The sequence below is a fragment of the Salvelinus alpinus genome, chromosome 6, assembly GCF_045679555.1.
Source record: "Salvelinus alpinus chromosome 6, SLU_Salpinus.1, whole genome shotgun sequence".
NCBI classification, from domain to species: domain Eukaryota; kingdom Metazoa; phylum Chordata; class Actinopteri; order Salmoniformes; family Salmonidae; genus Salvelinus; species Salvelinus alpinus.
The window spans coordinates 70,762,114-70,778,163 of NC_092091.1; the positions used below are offsets into that span (position 1 = coordinate 70,762,114).

Consider the following 16,050-nt stretch of genomic DNA (forward strand, 5'->3'; position numbering starts at 1 on the left):
CCATGAAAAGTTCAGTAATTGTGCACAGAAATACCTGTTCCTATGGTTTATTTGCGTGTGAGAAAGCAACTGTTAAAATGTTTGTTTGAAACATTGAGAAGTTCAGTAATTGTAATTGTAATTGTAATTGTGCATAGAAAAACCTGTTCCTTTGTATTATGTGGGATGACTCGGGATAAAACAACCCACCTTGTCTCCATGATGTCACGGATGGCCTTGATATTCGGAGCGGAGCCCAGGTGAGTGTAATACGGCCCTTCGTCCTTCTCACTGATTGACTCTGTATCAAAACAAAGAAAGAGACATCCCCCGTACCCAAATTAGACATCAACCAACAAATAATCTGTGTGTAAAGACAGACATGAAATGTGACTCACCCACGCAGTGGCAGGAAGGGATATCATACTGGGTTTTGATAGGAGTATCCAATAGGTTTTTAATGGGAGTATCCAAGAGTTTCATGGGGGAATTCATAAAACTCTGGAGCAGGGGTTCCTGCTTGGGGGTGAAGTCTAGGTGGGGTCTTTTCAGACCATTGGAGCCAGGGCGCCCCATCCCCATGTCCTCCATCCCACCCGACCCACCGTCCAGGTCCGCGTGGGTCGAGAGCACCGTCACAGCGCCAGACTGCTCCACCTTGACCTTGTTGGGTGACCTGATGACGAGGGACTTCCTGTCGAAGACTGGCGAAAGCTGATACTGTCTGAGAGTCTGCTCCATGGTGGCTAGGATGCTCCGCTGGGAACTGCTCTGGCTCCGCTCGCCGCAGCACGACGTCTGGGGCTGTAGATTGTACTCCTGCTTGACCTGGATGCCCCCCGTTACCATACCCATCTCCCGGCCCTGCTGTTGATGCTGCATCAAGGGCGGTGGTCCAGGCCCTTGGTGGTGAGGGTGTTCGAACCGCGGCCCATTCACCATCTTGATGGTCCGGACGCCGTGCTTGAAGTCTACAGGGTTCTGTGGATGAGGGGGACCCAGAGACCCCCGCTCAGACTGCCTCTGTAGAAGATGCATCCGCAGGGCCGCGTGCCTCTGGAAGTCCCCCTGGGGGCCCCCGTGTCCCAGGGGTGGAAGCCCCCCCCTCTGGAACTGGGCGCAAGACTCCTGCTGATTCTGCTCCATTTTAGGATACATCTGCTGTTGCTGTGCAGACACCTGCTGGTTTAAAGCACCGTGTGGTAAGTGAGGTAGCGGTTGTGGGGGGGTCTGGGTAAGGGGGAAGTCCATGTGGTTGGGGTGTGGTTGTCGGAGGTGGGGCGGCGGCTGCTGCTGGTGGGAGTATTGCTTGGGTCCGGGGCTTGGAGTGTACTGCCTCTGCTGTTGTTGTTGGTGCTGCTGTTGTTGTTGTTGCTTCATCTCCAGCTCCATCTCCATCTCCATGGTATTACTGCTGCTGTGTCTCCATGACGCCTGCTGGGACTGCTGTGCGTCGTTGGGCTGAGAGGGGTCTACAGGATTGTACCCAGGGTTGTTTCTCATCATAGACTGTATCTGCTGCTGGTGCCCAGGCTGGGGTTGACCACCCTGACCTCTGTAGCCTCCACCAGGGGATTTCAGCTTTTTCTCTAGCCTGATGTAGTCCTCCAGCTTGAGTTTGTTCAGCAGCTGTTGACCGTCCATCGTGCCCTGGTTGGGGTCCTGCGACTGGGGTGTGTTGACCGACTGCTGTCCGTCGTACTGAGATGGATGGGACAGCGGGCGTTGCTGCTGCTGTTGATGTTGTGGACGTTGTGGCGGCTGCAGAAAGCTAGGTGATAGTATTTCCTCTAGATCTGGGTCGCCTTCACATAAGTGCTCTGGCTGCATGGGGGCTCGAAAACAATTCTCCCCTTGCTGCTGCTGTTGAGGAGGAGGAAGATTACACTGCTGCTGGTGCATGTGTTGTGTATGTGGCTGCTGTTGAGGAGGAAGATTACACTGTGGTTGGTGCATGTGAGATGGGCCTTTAGAGTCGGCCTGCTGCTGCCACTCTGGGGCAGTGTTGTGTTGGGCAGGAGGCGCTTGGTGAGGCGACTGGGCCGGCCGCGGCTGCTGTTGCTGGTAGGCCCCTCCGGTGGGTCCTACATCGAAGCTTTGTCCCCCCGTCTGGAACCTCCGTGCTGAGTCGGGCTCCAGCATCTGGCCCCGGGAGTTTAGATCTATCCAGCCCATCTGGGAATTAGGGCAACCGGGATCCGCTCCTCCTCTCTGCTGCTGCTGGGGTGTGTCTTTCATCATCACGTTTTGATTGGAGCGTTGGGGTCCAGGCTCACTGCCACCGGGCAGGGAAGCTGGGCCCATGGAGCCCTGGGGGCCCGTAGAGTCAGCTCCACAGGGGTTCCCTGTCTGCTGTTGCTGCTGCTGCATCCCATACTGTTGCTGCCGGCGCCTCCCCTCACTCTGCCCCATGCCTGGGCTGGGGAAAGGGCCGGGGCTGAACCCAATGGCCTCTTCTGTCTGCAGCGGAGTGCCCTGCTCTAGAGGGGTCAGGAAAGAGTTCTGATGGTTAAACTCCTGGTTAGGTTTCCTGTAAATGCCCTCTGTGTTGTTCTGATGTTGTGAGACGTCAGCGGGCTGCTGTTGCTGGTGCTCTCCTCTGTAACTGTTAGAATACCCATTCACCATATACGGGGAGGCTGAGTTGTTGTATCCATTGCTGCCTTGCCCTTTAGGGGCTGCTACCCCAGTCTGCTGCTGTTTCTCAGAGGCAGGCATCTGGGCTGAAATGGGAGAGAACCCTGAGGTAAGAGAGGTAGGTGACTGCGTCGTGGCTTGTTCGGGCAGTTCAGGGAGTTCGTTGGTGAGTGAGCTAATGTCGTCAACCAACCCCACCTCCGGTTGAAACTCCTGCGCGCCCGTCTGTTCTGCGATGGACACTTGTTCTGGGTAATACTGAGACAGAGTTTTCTCTAGAAGGTCACCAGGTGTGCCTTCAATGGAATTGGGGCTCACTGTAGCACCGTTAGCTATTTGCTTGTTCCTCGATAGTGAGAAAATATCCCCTCCATTTGAGAAAGTATTACAGTTTCTCTTATCCAGTCTTGTCCCATCGCAGTCAAACTCCCCAGGCTTTGTCAACTCCGGGAAATCGTCCATGATGTCTCCACCATCCTTTTTGTCCCACATCTCCTCTCCATCCCCTCCATTAATCTCCAAATCCGATCTGAGTTTCTTGGCCTGGTGAAGGCCCAGTAAGGACTGGTCACAGAGCGCATGCTTCAGATCCCTGCCATTGATCATGTTATAAGAGCCTTGGTCGAACAGTCCCTGCACTCCGGCAGGACTGCTGCAGTTCTCCCTGTGTCTCTTCATTGGGTTGATGACCCCTGCCACGGCCTTGTTGTAAAGGTTCCAGTTTCCGTCCCCGTTGATCTGCTGATGGGCTCCTTCCGGCGACTGGGTGCCATTTTGGAGCTTGGCGGTGATCAGGTTGTCTGGTTGAGTGGCGGCGCTGAGTTGTGCTAGTATCAGACTTTCTTCCGTCTCCTGGCTGGCCTTTTCTGTTTCCATCTGGCCTGCTCTGAGTCCATCCACAGGGCTGCCCTCTGTGCGTCCTGCAGGGGAGACGGAGAGAGAGAGAGAGGTATTACTAACCATGAAATACAGAAACAACAGACAGTGATAAGGTATGATTACACATTTAAACAATCATGTGAATGTGCACATAGCACTGATCTTGAATTAAGGTGGAAATTGGTATTATATGATGATAGACTATTTTTATACAACCATCCTATGATTCGTCAAATGTCATCACTAGTTTCCACTTTCCCATAACATCACATTTGTTTGAAACGAAAGGGAAAAATCACACATTCTCTCCTAAATTGAATGGAATTGGATGTATTTATAAACACTGAGGACAAAACACATGTGGGTGGTAGCCTAGTGGTAAGAGCTTTGGGCCAGTAACCAAAAGGTTGTTGGATCGAATCTCTGAGCTGAGAAGGTAAATATTTGTTATTCTTCCCCTGAACAAGGCAGTAAACCCACTGTTCCTAGAGTGTCGTTGTAAATAAGAATTTGTTCTTAACTGACTTCCCTAGTTAAATAAAGTGGCGGGAAACAGTAGCCTGGGTCGCCAGCCTGGGTCACAGAGTTGAGTCAGGGGAGTAGTATGTTTACACTTGGCTATGAGTGGATATCAGTTATGTGACATGAAGGAAGAGTCACAGAATTAGATTATCCTCAACTGGGTGGCAAGCAGGGAGAGAAATAAGAATGCTGGGGGAAGGTTATCCCAGGACAACGTGCCGGGTCAACATGGAGTGACACACACACAGTGTGAGAACCAGCACGGTTGAACATGTTTTACTTATAATAAAAGGAGGTCAGACTTTCTGTAATACTGTCCTGTGAGTTTCTGCCTTTATGAAATCAGAGATGGTGAAATTTAATCAGCTCCATTTCCCTTAGAAGTGCATTAAGTCAACCGAGCTAAATGTAAAAATACCACGAGGCCAGATGCATAATATTCCCAGTCTACATCCATCATGCTGTACCTGATGGGAGAAACACCAGTGAAGTTGAGGAAGATATCTTCTGAATGTGCTGCTCTTTATAGACACACATGAACCCAATGGCACTCAGATTCTCACGAACAAATTTGCGGCCAGAGCAGTATGAATGCTTCTCTGAGACAGACTCTCTCAGGCAAAACATTATTGGGTAGACAAAACATGACCAAATTATGTACATTCACCCCCTCTCCCAACCCCCACACCCTCAACCCCCCCACCCCCAACGCAACGAGGCATTAGAAACTGTCTCTGTCTCGATATAGAGAGGCAGTTTCAGGAAGGAAGGGGTCTCAATATAGAAAGAAAAGCCAGAGGCAGCTTGCAGCATTCTTTGCGTGAGCAGCGTATTCACAACACAGCACACAGCTCCGAACCTGAGCAGCTGTCTTTGGGGCTCAGCTTGGCGAGTGAGGCTTCACTCCACAGCTAGAAGCAGCCGAGCATGTTTACAGAAGAGCGGAGAGAGAGAGAGAGAGAGAGGAGACATACCAACGGCTCCTCTACTCCTCCACCATGCCTCTTTCTTCTCAGGCAGATGCTGCTTGTATCAAACAAAGGGGTGCATGTGTCTGATCACATGGCTAGACACTGACCTCATTCCATTAACTGCAACACGCTGCGAGTTTATGCTATAGAATGACTTGTAATACGTGCTGGAGGATAAGATGACACTGCCCTTTTCTTGAAGGAGAGGGCGGGGAATAGGTTTTGTTCCATTTTTTGCTGGGGACTGGTACCTTTTTTCATACAATATTGAAGAATAAAGGTATATTTGTTAAAAGATATTGAATGGGATCTTAAGCATTTACACATTTGTAACGTATTGTACGAATTGGAATTCGTAACATATCATACAAAATGGATGACGTTGTGCACAATTTTCGGGGACCCGTTTTGGCTCAGAGCGCTAATTTAAAAACTACTGTCTGAAATTATACAAAACCTCTGTATCATCACTTTAAAGGTACATTAAATATATTTGTTACAGGTATAGTAAATATGTATATACACTGAACAAAAATATAAATGCAACATGTAAAGTGCTGGTCCATCTTTCATGAGCTGAAATAAAAGATCCCAGAAATGTTCTATACGCACAAAAAGTTTCACTAAAATGTTGTGCACAAATTTGTTTACATCCCTGTTAGGAGAATTTCTCCTTTGCCAAGATAATCCATCCACCTAACAAGTGTGCCATATCACGAAGCTGATTAAACAGCATGATTATTACAGAGGTGCACCTTGTGCTGGGGACAATAAAAAGCCCCTCTAAAATGTGCAGTTTTGTCCCACATCACAATGCTACATAAACAGTTGGCATGGAATGTCCATCAGAGCTGTTGCCAGATAATTGAATGTTGATTTCTCTACCATAAGCCATCGCCAACATCATTTTAGAGAATTTGGCAGTACGTCCAACCGGTCTCACAACCGCAGACCATGTGTATGGTGTCGTGTGGGCAAGCAGTTTGCTGATGTCAACGTTGTGAACAGAGTGCCCCTTGGTGGGGGTATGGGCAGGCATGAGCTATGGACAACATACACAATTGCATTTTATCGATAGCATTTTGAATTCACAGAAATACCATAATGAGATCCTGAGGACTATTTGTTTTAAGGTATCTGTGACCAACAGATGCATATCTGTATTCCCACTCATGTGAAATCAATATATTATTTATTTAACTAGGAAAGTCAGTTAAGGACAAATTCTTATTTCCAATGACAGTCTAGGAACAGGTTAACTGCCTTGTTCAGGGGCAGAACAGCAGATTATTACCTTGTCAGCTCGGGGATTCAATCTAGCAAACTTTCAGTTACTAGTCCAACGCTCTAACCACTAGGCTACCTGCTGCCCCTAGATTAAGGCCTAATGAATTTATTTCAATTGACTGGTTTCCTCATATGAACTATAACTCAGTAAAATCTTTGAAATTGTTGCACATTGGGCATATATTGTAGTTCAGTATCTATTTATTACATCAATACTGAGTTCCACATTTTTCAAACTGTTGAAACATGACTGAGGCTGCATCATGTAACAACGATATTCTCCTTCTGTAATGTTGACGTTTGAGACAGACGGGGTAATATTGGTAATATTACAGATGGTAGATGGGAAAAGAGCTTGCTATGCGTCTGCTGTTTAGCACTGCTATTCCTCACCTTCTGCCCCATTATAATGTACAGGTAACTGCCAAAATAAAGGAAACACTTGAGTAAATGAGCCCCATTAAAGACAGTATGTTGGCGTTTCCTTTATTTTGGCAGTTACCTGTACGAGGGGTGGTTGAGGCCAACTATCTTATAGGAAACTTGGCTTTATCCCCTCCGTATTGTCATGTCAGTAAGGCCATACTCTGGACAATATAACCCTGGTTCCACAGAGGTGTGAGTCCCTGGTAACCAAGACAGACAGTCTACTCTGTCCTATATTGTAGTTATGAACTTTATCATATGGGATTAGAGGTATAGAGTTCATGCAAAACTCCTAGAGGACACCTAGCGGGACGATTGGGCTGTCGCAGATATTGAATTATATTATGGATTTGATTGAGTGTATGCTTATCAAATCCATGACCTTTGGTCTGGCCGTTGTGACAGACAGTCAACTAAGTTCACACTCTGGGCTGTCTATTGTTCACAAGGTCAAGCGATGACATCACGGCAGAGTCACGATCGGATAACACTGGATAGGCAGGAAATAAGATGCTCGATTCTCATATTATAATATGAGTCGGCCCCTGCAGTGCTCACACACCACATCTCACCCCCTTTGAGTCATTCTGGTCTGTTGTGACTTGACAACAATGCTGACTTGTCCTGCCCATTCCACCGCAATATCACCATCTTAGTAAACATCAACACAGCCAAGTCTTTGTCAAATTTTCAACAGGCAAATTATGCTGATGTAGCATAATTACAGTATGTCCTTGTGTGGAGATATTTCAGAGAATGGTTTCAGAGCTACTGCACACCAATGGGCCTATCGTAGCTAGGTGAGAAGCCAATTATAGGCTGTTGAGGGTTGTATTGCATTGTGATGCAGGGAGGCATCTCTCTCCAAGAAGAGAGAGTGGAAGAGCAATACTGTGAACCTTCACCCCCCCCCAGGGAAGCAAATATAGATTCCAGCGATGGCATTGATTTCTGTCTGCCACACGCCATTATTAATGCATGTAACATCCGCAGCATCTGCAAAATAATTACAGCGCGCCAGGGCCAGAATCCAGCCACAGTCTAATCCATCATAATTATGAGCAACTCCTCTGCAGATGTCTCAAGGAGGAGCCGGCCGCGGCTCAAAAAGGAAGGGACTTTTCTGTAAAATATCACTGAAAGAGAGAGAGTTTCGGTGGTTAGTTTGACGCGGTGGGCTTCTAATGTTTGTCGACAGCGCCATTAAGCCGGGAGAGCGTTGTCATCCCGCCGTTGAGATTTATGCTGTATCGCATTAGTGGAAACCAAGACTGTTCTCAGGACAGGTCTGCTGCTTTTGACTAGCAGAAGTGACTTTTCATAGCAAGTTAGGAGAATTAACGTGGCAGGTTAGGGCAATTAAGTTAAGGTTAGGAAAAGGGTTTGGGCAACCAAGACTGTTGTCAGGGCAGGTCTGCTGCTTTTGACTAGAGCGTTGTCATCCCGCCGCTGAGATTTATGGGCCGTGGAAGACGAGGGGTGGTCGTGCATGGCGTGGTGGCACAGGGCTGTATCTCAATAGTCTAAGATGGCTTCCTTTTCTCTTTCTTTACGCATCTCCTTTCCCTTCATCATTGATGATTGGAGGCCCGGGCCGTGCCTCAATATTCTAACATTGAGACAGGGCATTGAAATGACAACTTCCTCAGATCTCTGTTCTCTTAGGGACCACACACACCACACGGAATGATGATCTGCTGTTTGTCTGCAGTTTGTTCGGCGCCGTGTGTTTCAGGGAACACCCGCTGGTGTACGTCTGACTGCTGACATTTTTGTCCTGTTCTACATGTAGAATCAGTTTGCAAATTACGGCTGGCACTATATTCAGAAGTGCTAAGTACTGTTGGCTGGCAAACGCTACCGGTATGTCCGTGACTTTTAAAGCTCTCAAAACTCATGTCAGCAAAAATGTGTGTTTGAGGGCCACTAAATCATGTCCTTTCGTGCATGGAGCTCAGTGTGGGGGCCTCTAGAACGAAACCGACTAACCGCCATGGTCCGATAAGAAAAACATGGTCCCCAACCTTTGAAAAACATAATTGGATCCAGCTTTAGATTCCCATGAAAACTCTCTCCCTCCCTTAAAGCGCGCTCAGCTCTATACGAAGCCGAAGACTGGTGTAGGAAAAAAGAGGGAGATTTAATAATAAATAGCAGTGGCCGCGTGGTATGTTTCATTTGGCACAGTGTGTATGTGTGTGTCTGTTTGTGCACGTGCACACCAAGTCAGTGATCTTACTCTTACTCTCTCTCTCTCTCTCTCTCTCTCTCTCTCTCTCTCTCTCTCTCTCTCTCTCTCTCTCTCTCTCTCTCTCTCTCTCTCTCTCTCTCTCTCTCTCTCTCTCTCTCTCTCTCTCTCTCTCTCTCTCTCTCTCTCTCTCTCTCTCTCTCTCTCTCTCTCTCTCTCTCACCTTCCAAGCCTGAACTCCATTAGGGCAAGAGAAGACTAAAAACAACGGTGAGAAAAAGTTGTGTGTGCATACTGTATGTCTGTGTATCAAAAATCTACTAATGCTCATATTGATGTATGGAGAGCTATCTATTTATCTGTCTAAAATAAAGGGTTGACTGATAGTAGATACGGTGTGCTGGCTACAGCTCAGTACAGACTAGGTTGAGGTCGAGAGGAGAAAGGGATATGAGTGTATGTAGAAAAAGCTCATATGTAACCGATTCAGCTCCACATATGCTGTATTCCATGTGTCTGGCAGGGCAGGGAGTGCATGGTGTACAGTTCAGTTTGTATGACTTTCTGAGAGGGAAGAATTTAAATGGGGCACCTGCTGGGGCAGACTGACAGGAAGAACGTAATTCATCATACCCAAAGTTTAGATGGAAAGTTATTTCGACTTCTATGTCGAGGGTCATAAGGTTCACACTGTAGTGTGCTTCCAGCACTCCCAATTTTTTACCCTTTAGTGAAAAAAAAAATGTTTTATTATCACATACACAGGATAGGTGCCGTGAAATGTTGTTTTGCAGACTCAGCCATAGTAGTATGACGCCCTTGGAGCAAATTAGGTTTAAGTGCCTTGCTCAAGGGCACATTGACAGGTTTTTCGGCTCAGGTATTCATTCAACTGGCCTAACCTGCTGCCCTCTACTCCTACAGTTTCTGTTAGTCACAATACAGAGACATTTCTTTACAGAAAAAGTTACTCGTCCACTAACTTGAGGCGATCAGATCAAGCCATTATGGCTCATGTTTGCCCACTCCAGCTATGCAGTTGCATTGTCTGTTGGGAAACAACAATAAACTCAGAGAAAACTGGTCAAACTCAAGGCAGGCTGGCTGGCTGGGCATTAACAATGTCCCCCCCTGAGACTGTGTGTCATCCCTCCAGGACATTACCACCTCAGCACCAGACCCCCGGTGTTAGAGTGATAAATCACACACTAACGAGCCAGCCTGCCAGGACAAAACGGGGTGCTGCTCTCCCTGTCACTCTCCCTGTCACAACAGAGGTGACAGACCAACTGGAGGAGGAGTGAGAGGTAGGGAAATGGGAATTCTCAGGTTAACATCCAGTCCACTCTGGTGGTGTCTCTTGTGAACATGTCCCCAGGTTCTGATGTTGAATTGGTCTCACGTGACGTGAAAATGCCCCAAGCTGAGCTCCGAGTTTGAGTATAAAGTTGTTGTTGTGAGTTAGATGTCTATTGTCTATTCTAAGACTGAGTATGTCTCAGGATCAGGTCGACAATGAAAATCAAATCAAACGGAGAGTGGTGGAATGTTCTATACATTATAGCAATTCGTGAAACAGTCCCTTTTGCAAGTTACAATTACTTAATTTCCAAAACCGTTTCTAGTAAACTATCAATAAACAATCAATAGCTGTCAAGACTTGAGTAAGTAAGTATGCCTTGGGCAAGTAAGCTTTGTCTGAGCCTGAATGGCCCATAGACTTGACTAAACAGGAATATAAGCAGAATATGACACGCATCTATATCCTGAATGAAACAATATACCAGGGTTCCTCAACTGGCGCTCTGTGGGCCGAATCTGGCCCGCGGGTGATGTTTATTTGGTCCCACAATGTTTCTGAGCAAATTTATTTAATTATTCTTGTTGGACATAAAAGACTGTAAAAACACCAGCAAATCGTCTCCACGTGATTTTAATTTTGGAAATCTGTTCCAAAGTATTCTCACACATAATAGAGAGACACGTGATCGTATGCAAATGTAAGCAAGGTTTGAAATTATTATGTTTTAGTCAAATATTATATCTGTTTGGGTTTCTTGCGGTCAATTAGCAGTCTACAAATTATTTGCAATTATGTTCTGGCTCCCTGACCATCCGCTCAAAATAAATCGTCCCACTGCTGTATGAAGTTGATGATCCCTGGTATTGACCATCTATTCTAGAGTGCATGTCCTTAGTTATGATGCTGGAAACACATGGTGAAGATCAGCCATTAATAAAGCTGAACTAACTAATGTAGTTTCACTCAGACTGAGGAGCTATTGGGACCCTTAAAGATGACAAGTCTTCCAGCAAGCTGCGGATGTGTGTGTGTGCATGTGTGTGTGCATGTGTGTGTGCATGCGTATTGCTGAGGTAATCCCTTTCAGACACAGCTGGATGTACCGTGCTACGGGCGTCCCCTCTCACCCTCCGCCATCATAATCAGAAGTGACAACGTCCCTTTGTCCAACATGGGTGAACCCTCTTTGTTAGATAGCTTCACATATGGCTCCAAAATACTTCAACATCTTTTCACGAACCCAAAAGGCAAGACTTAGACAAAAAATATGGTCAACTTGACAAAAAAAAGGTATGGCCCCAATATAAACTACTGTCCCATGTGACTTTGTTTTGTTTAGTCTCCCTCTCCCTCTATGGAGTTAGGGTGTAAATCAGTAACTATGTCAGAGGTAAAGCACTATCAGTGATCTGCTCCCAGCCCATGGCGCCCAGCCTCCCACTGGGCCAAGTCAGTGTGCGGCTCCGCTCCGGATCCTCGGGGACTCCGCTCCAAAGTTTAGTGTTTGCCGAGCAGAGCTGAGCTGCTTGTCACAGTTGGATACACCCACACTGACACAAAAAAACTCTCTCTCTGAGAACACAGATAACAAAGCCAGAGATCCCAGCTGAGTGCTCTACAAGCGCACATGCACACACACACTGAGAAAAATGTCCAATGTTGACTGTGCCTGGTTCCAGAAAAATAGGGACAGATTGGCTGCATTCTATGTACTGCTAATTAAAAGGAATGATTCACAGTCTTCCTATTGTAGCTCAGGAGTCTTCTGCATAATATGAGAAACCAGTGTCCACAACAAACATATGTTTCTATTGGGATCCATTGTGTTACAGGGCTTCACTGAAGATGCCTGATAGAACTTCACATTACTGATGCGTTTGATCTATTTTAAGTTTCCCTCTCCAGTTCCTAATGCCCACCAGGGAAAAGCTAGGTTTGTTATTCATTAAATGACTCCCTTGCTTTAAAGGTAGACTCAGCAATATGATGTTGATGCAGAAAGCAAACAGCGTAGTGGGTCAATTTCCGCAACATCTAAGAGCGTTAAAGCGCGAGGCTCAACTTCTCCACTGTTTTGGTCCCGTGGCTACCACACAGTAACAGCCTGAAGCGAACCCGTGCACCACAGATACTGTGTGTGACTTTATCTGTGTGTGACTGTGTGAGAACGAAGCGTTGCATCTCGCTCATCTCAGTATCTGCGGTGCCGCTCGTGGCAACATCATTCCGCTGAGTCTACCTTTAAAATGGAATTCAAATTGAGCTTGGTCCCTTTGTCCCTCCAATGGTGTGTGTGCCCTTTGTTTTAATATTGTTGCTTGTGTGCTGGGTTTTCTAGCGTATGCTAGCGTACCTGTAGACTTCCAGTTATTGCGCTAACGCTAGTTAGCATTGGCTCGCAAAACTACCAGAATCTTGCCAGAATTGCCAGAATCTTGCAGTATCCCTTTAAGCCTGAGGGTAAGGGGTTTGATACTGGCAACAGTCGGTTATTGCTGTTAGACAATGTGGACAGTGTGCGCACCAGTGTCACTTAAGGACACTGGCAAAGGGACGAGCGTGCAACTGTCATGAACAAGACGTTTTAAGCATTAAATGTAAGGATTATGTGACTTTTTCCGACAGGAGAAGATTACAGATGTTGTACTAGTCATGTATGAACCACGTGGAGTCCAAAGCGTGAAGGTTTACAAAACACTGATGTTGTTTTCAAGGTCCCATTTCAATCTCTTTAAATGAATGGAGGGCTATGAATGGTTCTGAGGAGGGGGCTACTGTACTAGGCCTACTGACAGTTTGTCTTGTCATGGTCAACATATGACTTAAAGCGGCATTCAGCAGTTGAAACAATTACAAAGTGTCCTCCCCGCTCCTGTTTCTGTAAAAAGCTGAAGGATGGGACTGGAGAAATGTAACCACTCTCAAATTTGTAGACAGAGCTATGTATACAAGGACTGACCGTCCAAAATTATAGTTTTAACCATATTATAGGGCTATATAGTGTTTGTTTATGTCTATTTAGTTTACAAACATTGGAGTAAAACAAGCTTATATTTGGGGTTCTGATGGGGTGAACAGTTGAACTAAGTTTAAGGCATTTCTAAGTTAAATTCTATAAGAATCGATGGGTATATATAATTAATTTATACATCCCAAAATTTAGCAACTGCAGTTTCCCCCTTTAACAGGTGTCAGGTTCCCTTAGTAGCCTATTCAATGAACAGAGTGATTCATTTTGGAACGAACTGACACAAAAACTCTCCAAAACACGCCTGGCAGACATTTATCTCGACCCTAATGCTCTTTCGTTATGTCATAATCTCAACATTTCCCTCCAAGAAATAATCCATGTCTCTTTCAACTAGAGTTAAGTGCAGCAAAGTGCATTGCAGTGGACCCACACTGTGTTTGTGTTGTTTCAGAGAGAGAGGGAGCAGCAGCAATAGGAGAGGTGCGTTAGTAGACAGGGTCTACTGGCAGCCGACTTGGCAGCCGTACGTGACATTCACGGATAATGACAGCCGCTAGAAGGACCATGTCTCAGTTGGTCTCAGGTTCAGACTTGGGCAATAGTGGGGGTCAGAGACGGACTCAACATACAGACTCAACACGTAGGGCAATTCTGGCAAATGCCAGAGGGGCTGGTCCATCATTAGCCCAGTGGGCCTGTCTAAAGTTGGGTTTTAGCACGGAAATATAATTATTTTTCGCTAATAATGGGGGCCTTGAGGAAAGAATGGGCCGGTGTGTTATACACTGGTGGGGTATAAGGACAGGCTCTGGGTCTGTATATATAGTGTCTCAGAGTGCTGATCCAGGAACAGTTTAGCCTTTTAGATCATCATTTATATTATTCTATGGACAGAGGCGACCTGATCCTAGATTAGCACTCCTTCTCTGAAAGGCATTGTGAATACAGGCCCAGAGCTGGAGATATTCAAGAAGGACTCGTAAATCAGATGCACACCCCGGCAGTCAAGCACCTTTTTCTTTGTCCCAGAATGGTCCCAAAAATAAGCCATTATCTCAAGTGTATGTTTCCCCTTCTTCGCCAATAGCTGCTTAACTATGTTCCTGTCTGGCGGTGCGAATGGGGAGCACGCTTCCATAGAGGCTGTAAATTTTGGGGAAACGTTTAAGTCACTGCCAACCTTGTTAAACTGGATTACAAATCCAGCACTTCCAAAGTAACTTTTCTTAGTGTTTTATTGTCTTGTGTTTTTACTATTTCCACTTGATTTCCTCGTTTAAATGTGCCAAACACCTACATAGTGAAATGTTATGCCAAATCATGTGATTAAAAACACATTGTGGTGAACAAATGTTGCGTGTTTGTCTGGTCTGCCCAGTTTTTGATTTTCTGTTGTCAAGTTCCGTCAGTCAATGTAGCGATTGAGGTTTAAGATACATTTGTTGTACAGTATCAGTTGAGGTGGACATTTAAACAGACTAGAGAATTAACACGTGCCATTTTGAACCATAGATGTTGTATTTGTAACCCAGATGTTTCAAGCGTTCAAGTCTCTGCATGCATGGTCTCTCTCTCTCTCTGTCTCGTTCTCTCTTTCTTTCGTTCTTCACCCTAATGCTTTATAATTACTGGGGGGGGGGGGGTCACAAGGTAGACCACTGACCAGCCCAGGGCACTTTTGAAACAGCCTGCCAACAACTCAGTCACTATAGGACCTTTGTTAACTCATTAGTATAGTACTCCAGTACTACAGCCCTGGCTGGTTCAAACTACACTGGACTGTATGTTTATCAAGCACTTTAGCTAGTTCACATATTTACATGTGTATTTGAACAACATGGTCTCTATGCACCATTACCACAATGGAGTCCAATTAGAAGTTGTCTCAATGTTTAGAGTGGGACTGACCTCTCACCTCATACTGAACTGAAGCAACACACACACACACAAATGCATGCACACACACTTTTCACAAATTACTGTACATCTGACAGTCTAACGTTGAAATGTAGTCTTTGTCTAATGCAAACGTTTAATCTTTTCACAAAGAGATGTTCTGTTACTTCACCGATACACCACTGTGAATAACAGCCTGGCTCCACTGTATCTGTCTTCCCTCTGGTCTAGCCAGGCAGCACTGGACTGGTTTCAAGTTGCACACTAGCTGTAGGACTTGAGTGACACCAAGTCATTGGCTTCCCGTCCGAGCTGTAATTGGGTCAGATGACTGGCGTGCTACAGCGGTTTAAATCCCTCACATAAATATAGACCTGGAAGACTCGCTTGCTATGCGGAGCTCCCCACACGACCCCCCCCCCCCCCTTTCTCACTACATTACTCCAGAGTCCAACTAGCTCTTCCTCATGCAAACAACCAAGTGAGTAATCAAGAGTCCTCGTATGTTGATTACTTTACGTTAAGTTGCTGTAATGTAAAGTAACAACATACAATACATTTATGTAATGTAAAGTAACACTTTACAATAAGTTGCTGTAATGCAAAGTAACACTTTACAATAAGCTCTTATAGCTAAGTAGTAACACTGCAGTTACTACAGTAACAGCATAGTTATTTGTTAGTGTTACGACTACTACAAGTATTACAGCAGCGTAATGTCAAGTGTACTGAGTTGATTCGGTCCATGGGGTAGTGCCTCAATGGTAATCCGCCCTGGATGCCTGAACCTAAACACTGTAATACGGTGTTGGTAATAAGAGAACTCATGTTTCATTGTACGACAAAGCCCAACTATGCCTTTAAACAAATACAAAAATGACAAGTAAGCATTTCATTGTATCCTGACGAATAAACATTGATTTTGTTTTGGATCAGCACTCTGAGACACTTTATAAAATACAGGACCTGGACGATTAATGGAAAGACGTGC

The 16,050-nt window shown here is 45.8% G+C and overlaps 1 protein-coding gene across 1 annotated transcript in view; it reads right to left on the bottom strand.

The window, feature by feature from the left end:
- tet2 (tet methylcytosine dioxygenase 2) overlaps window positions 1-16,050 on the bottom strand; it is a 59,353-nt gene that overhangs the window by 14,384 nt on the left and 28,919 nt on the right. The window contains exons 2-3 of the mRNA XM_071407724.1: window positions 378-3,536; window positions 190-280 (exon numbers count right to left, since the gene is read on the bottom strand). Coding sequence (XP_071263825.1) covers window positions 190-280; window positions 378-3,492 — 3,206 coding nt within the window. The 5' untranslated portion in view covers window positions 3,493-3,536. The remainder of the gene's footprint in view (window positions 1-189; window positions 281-377; window positions 3,537-16,050) is intronic.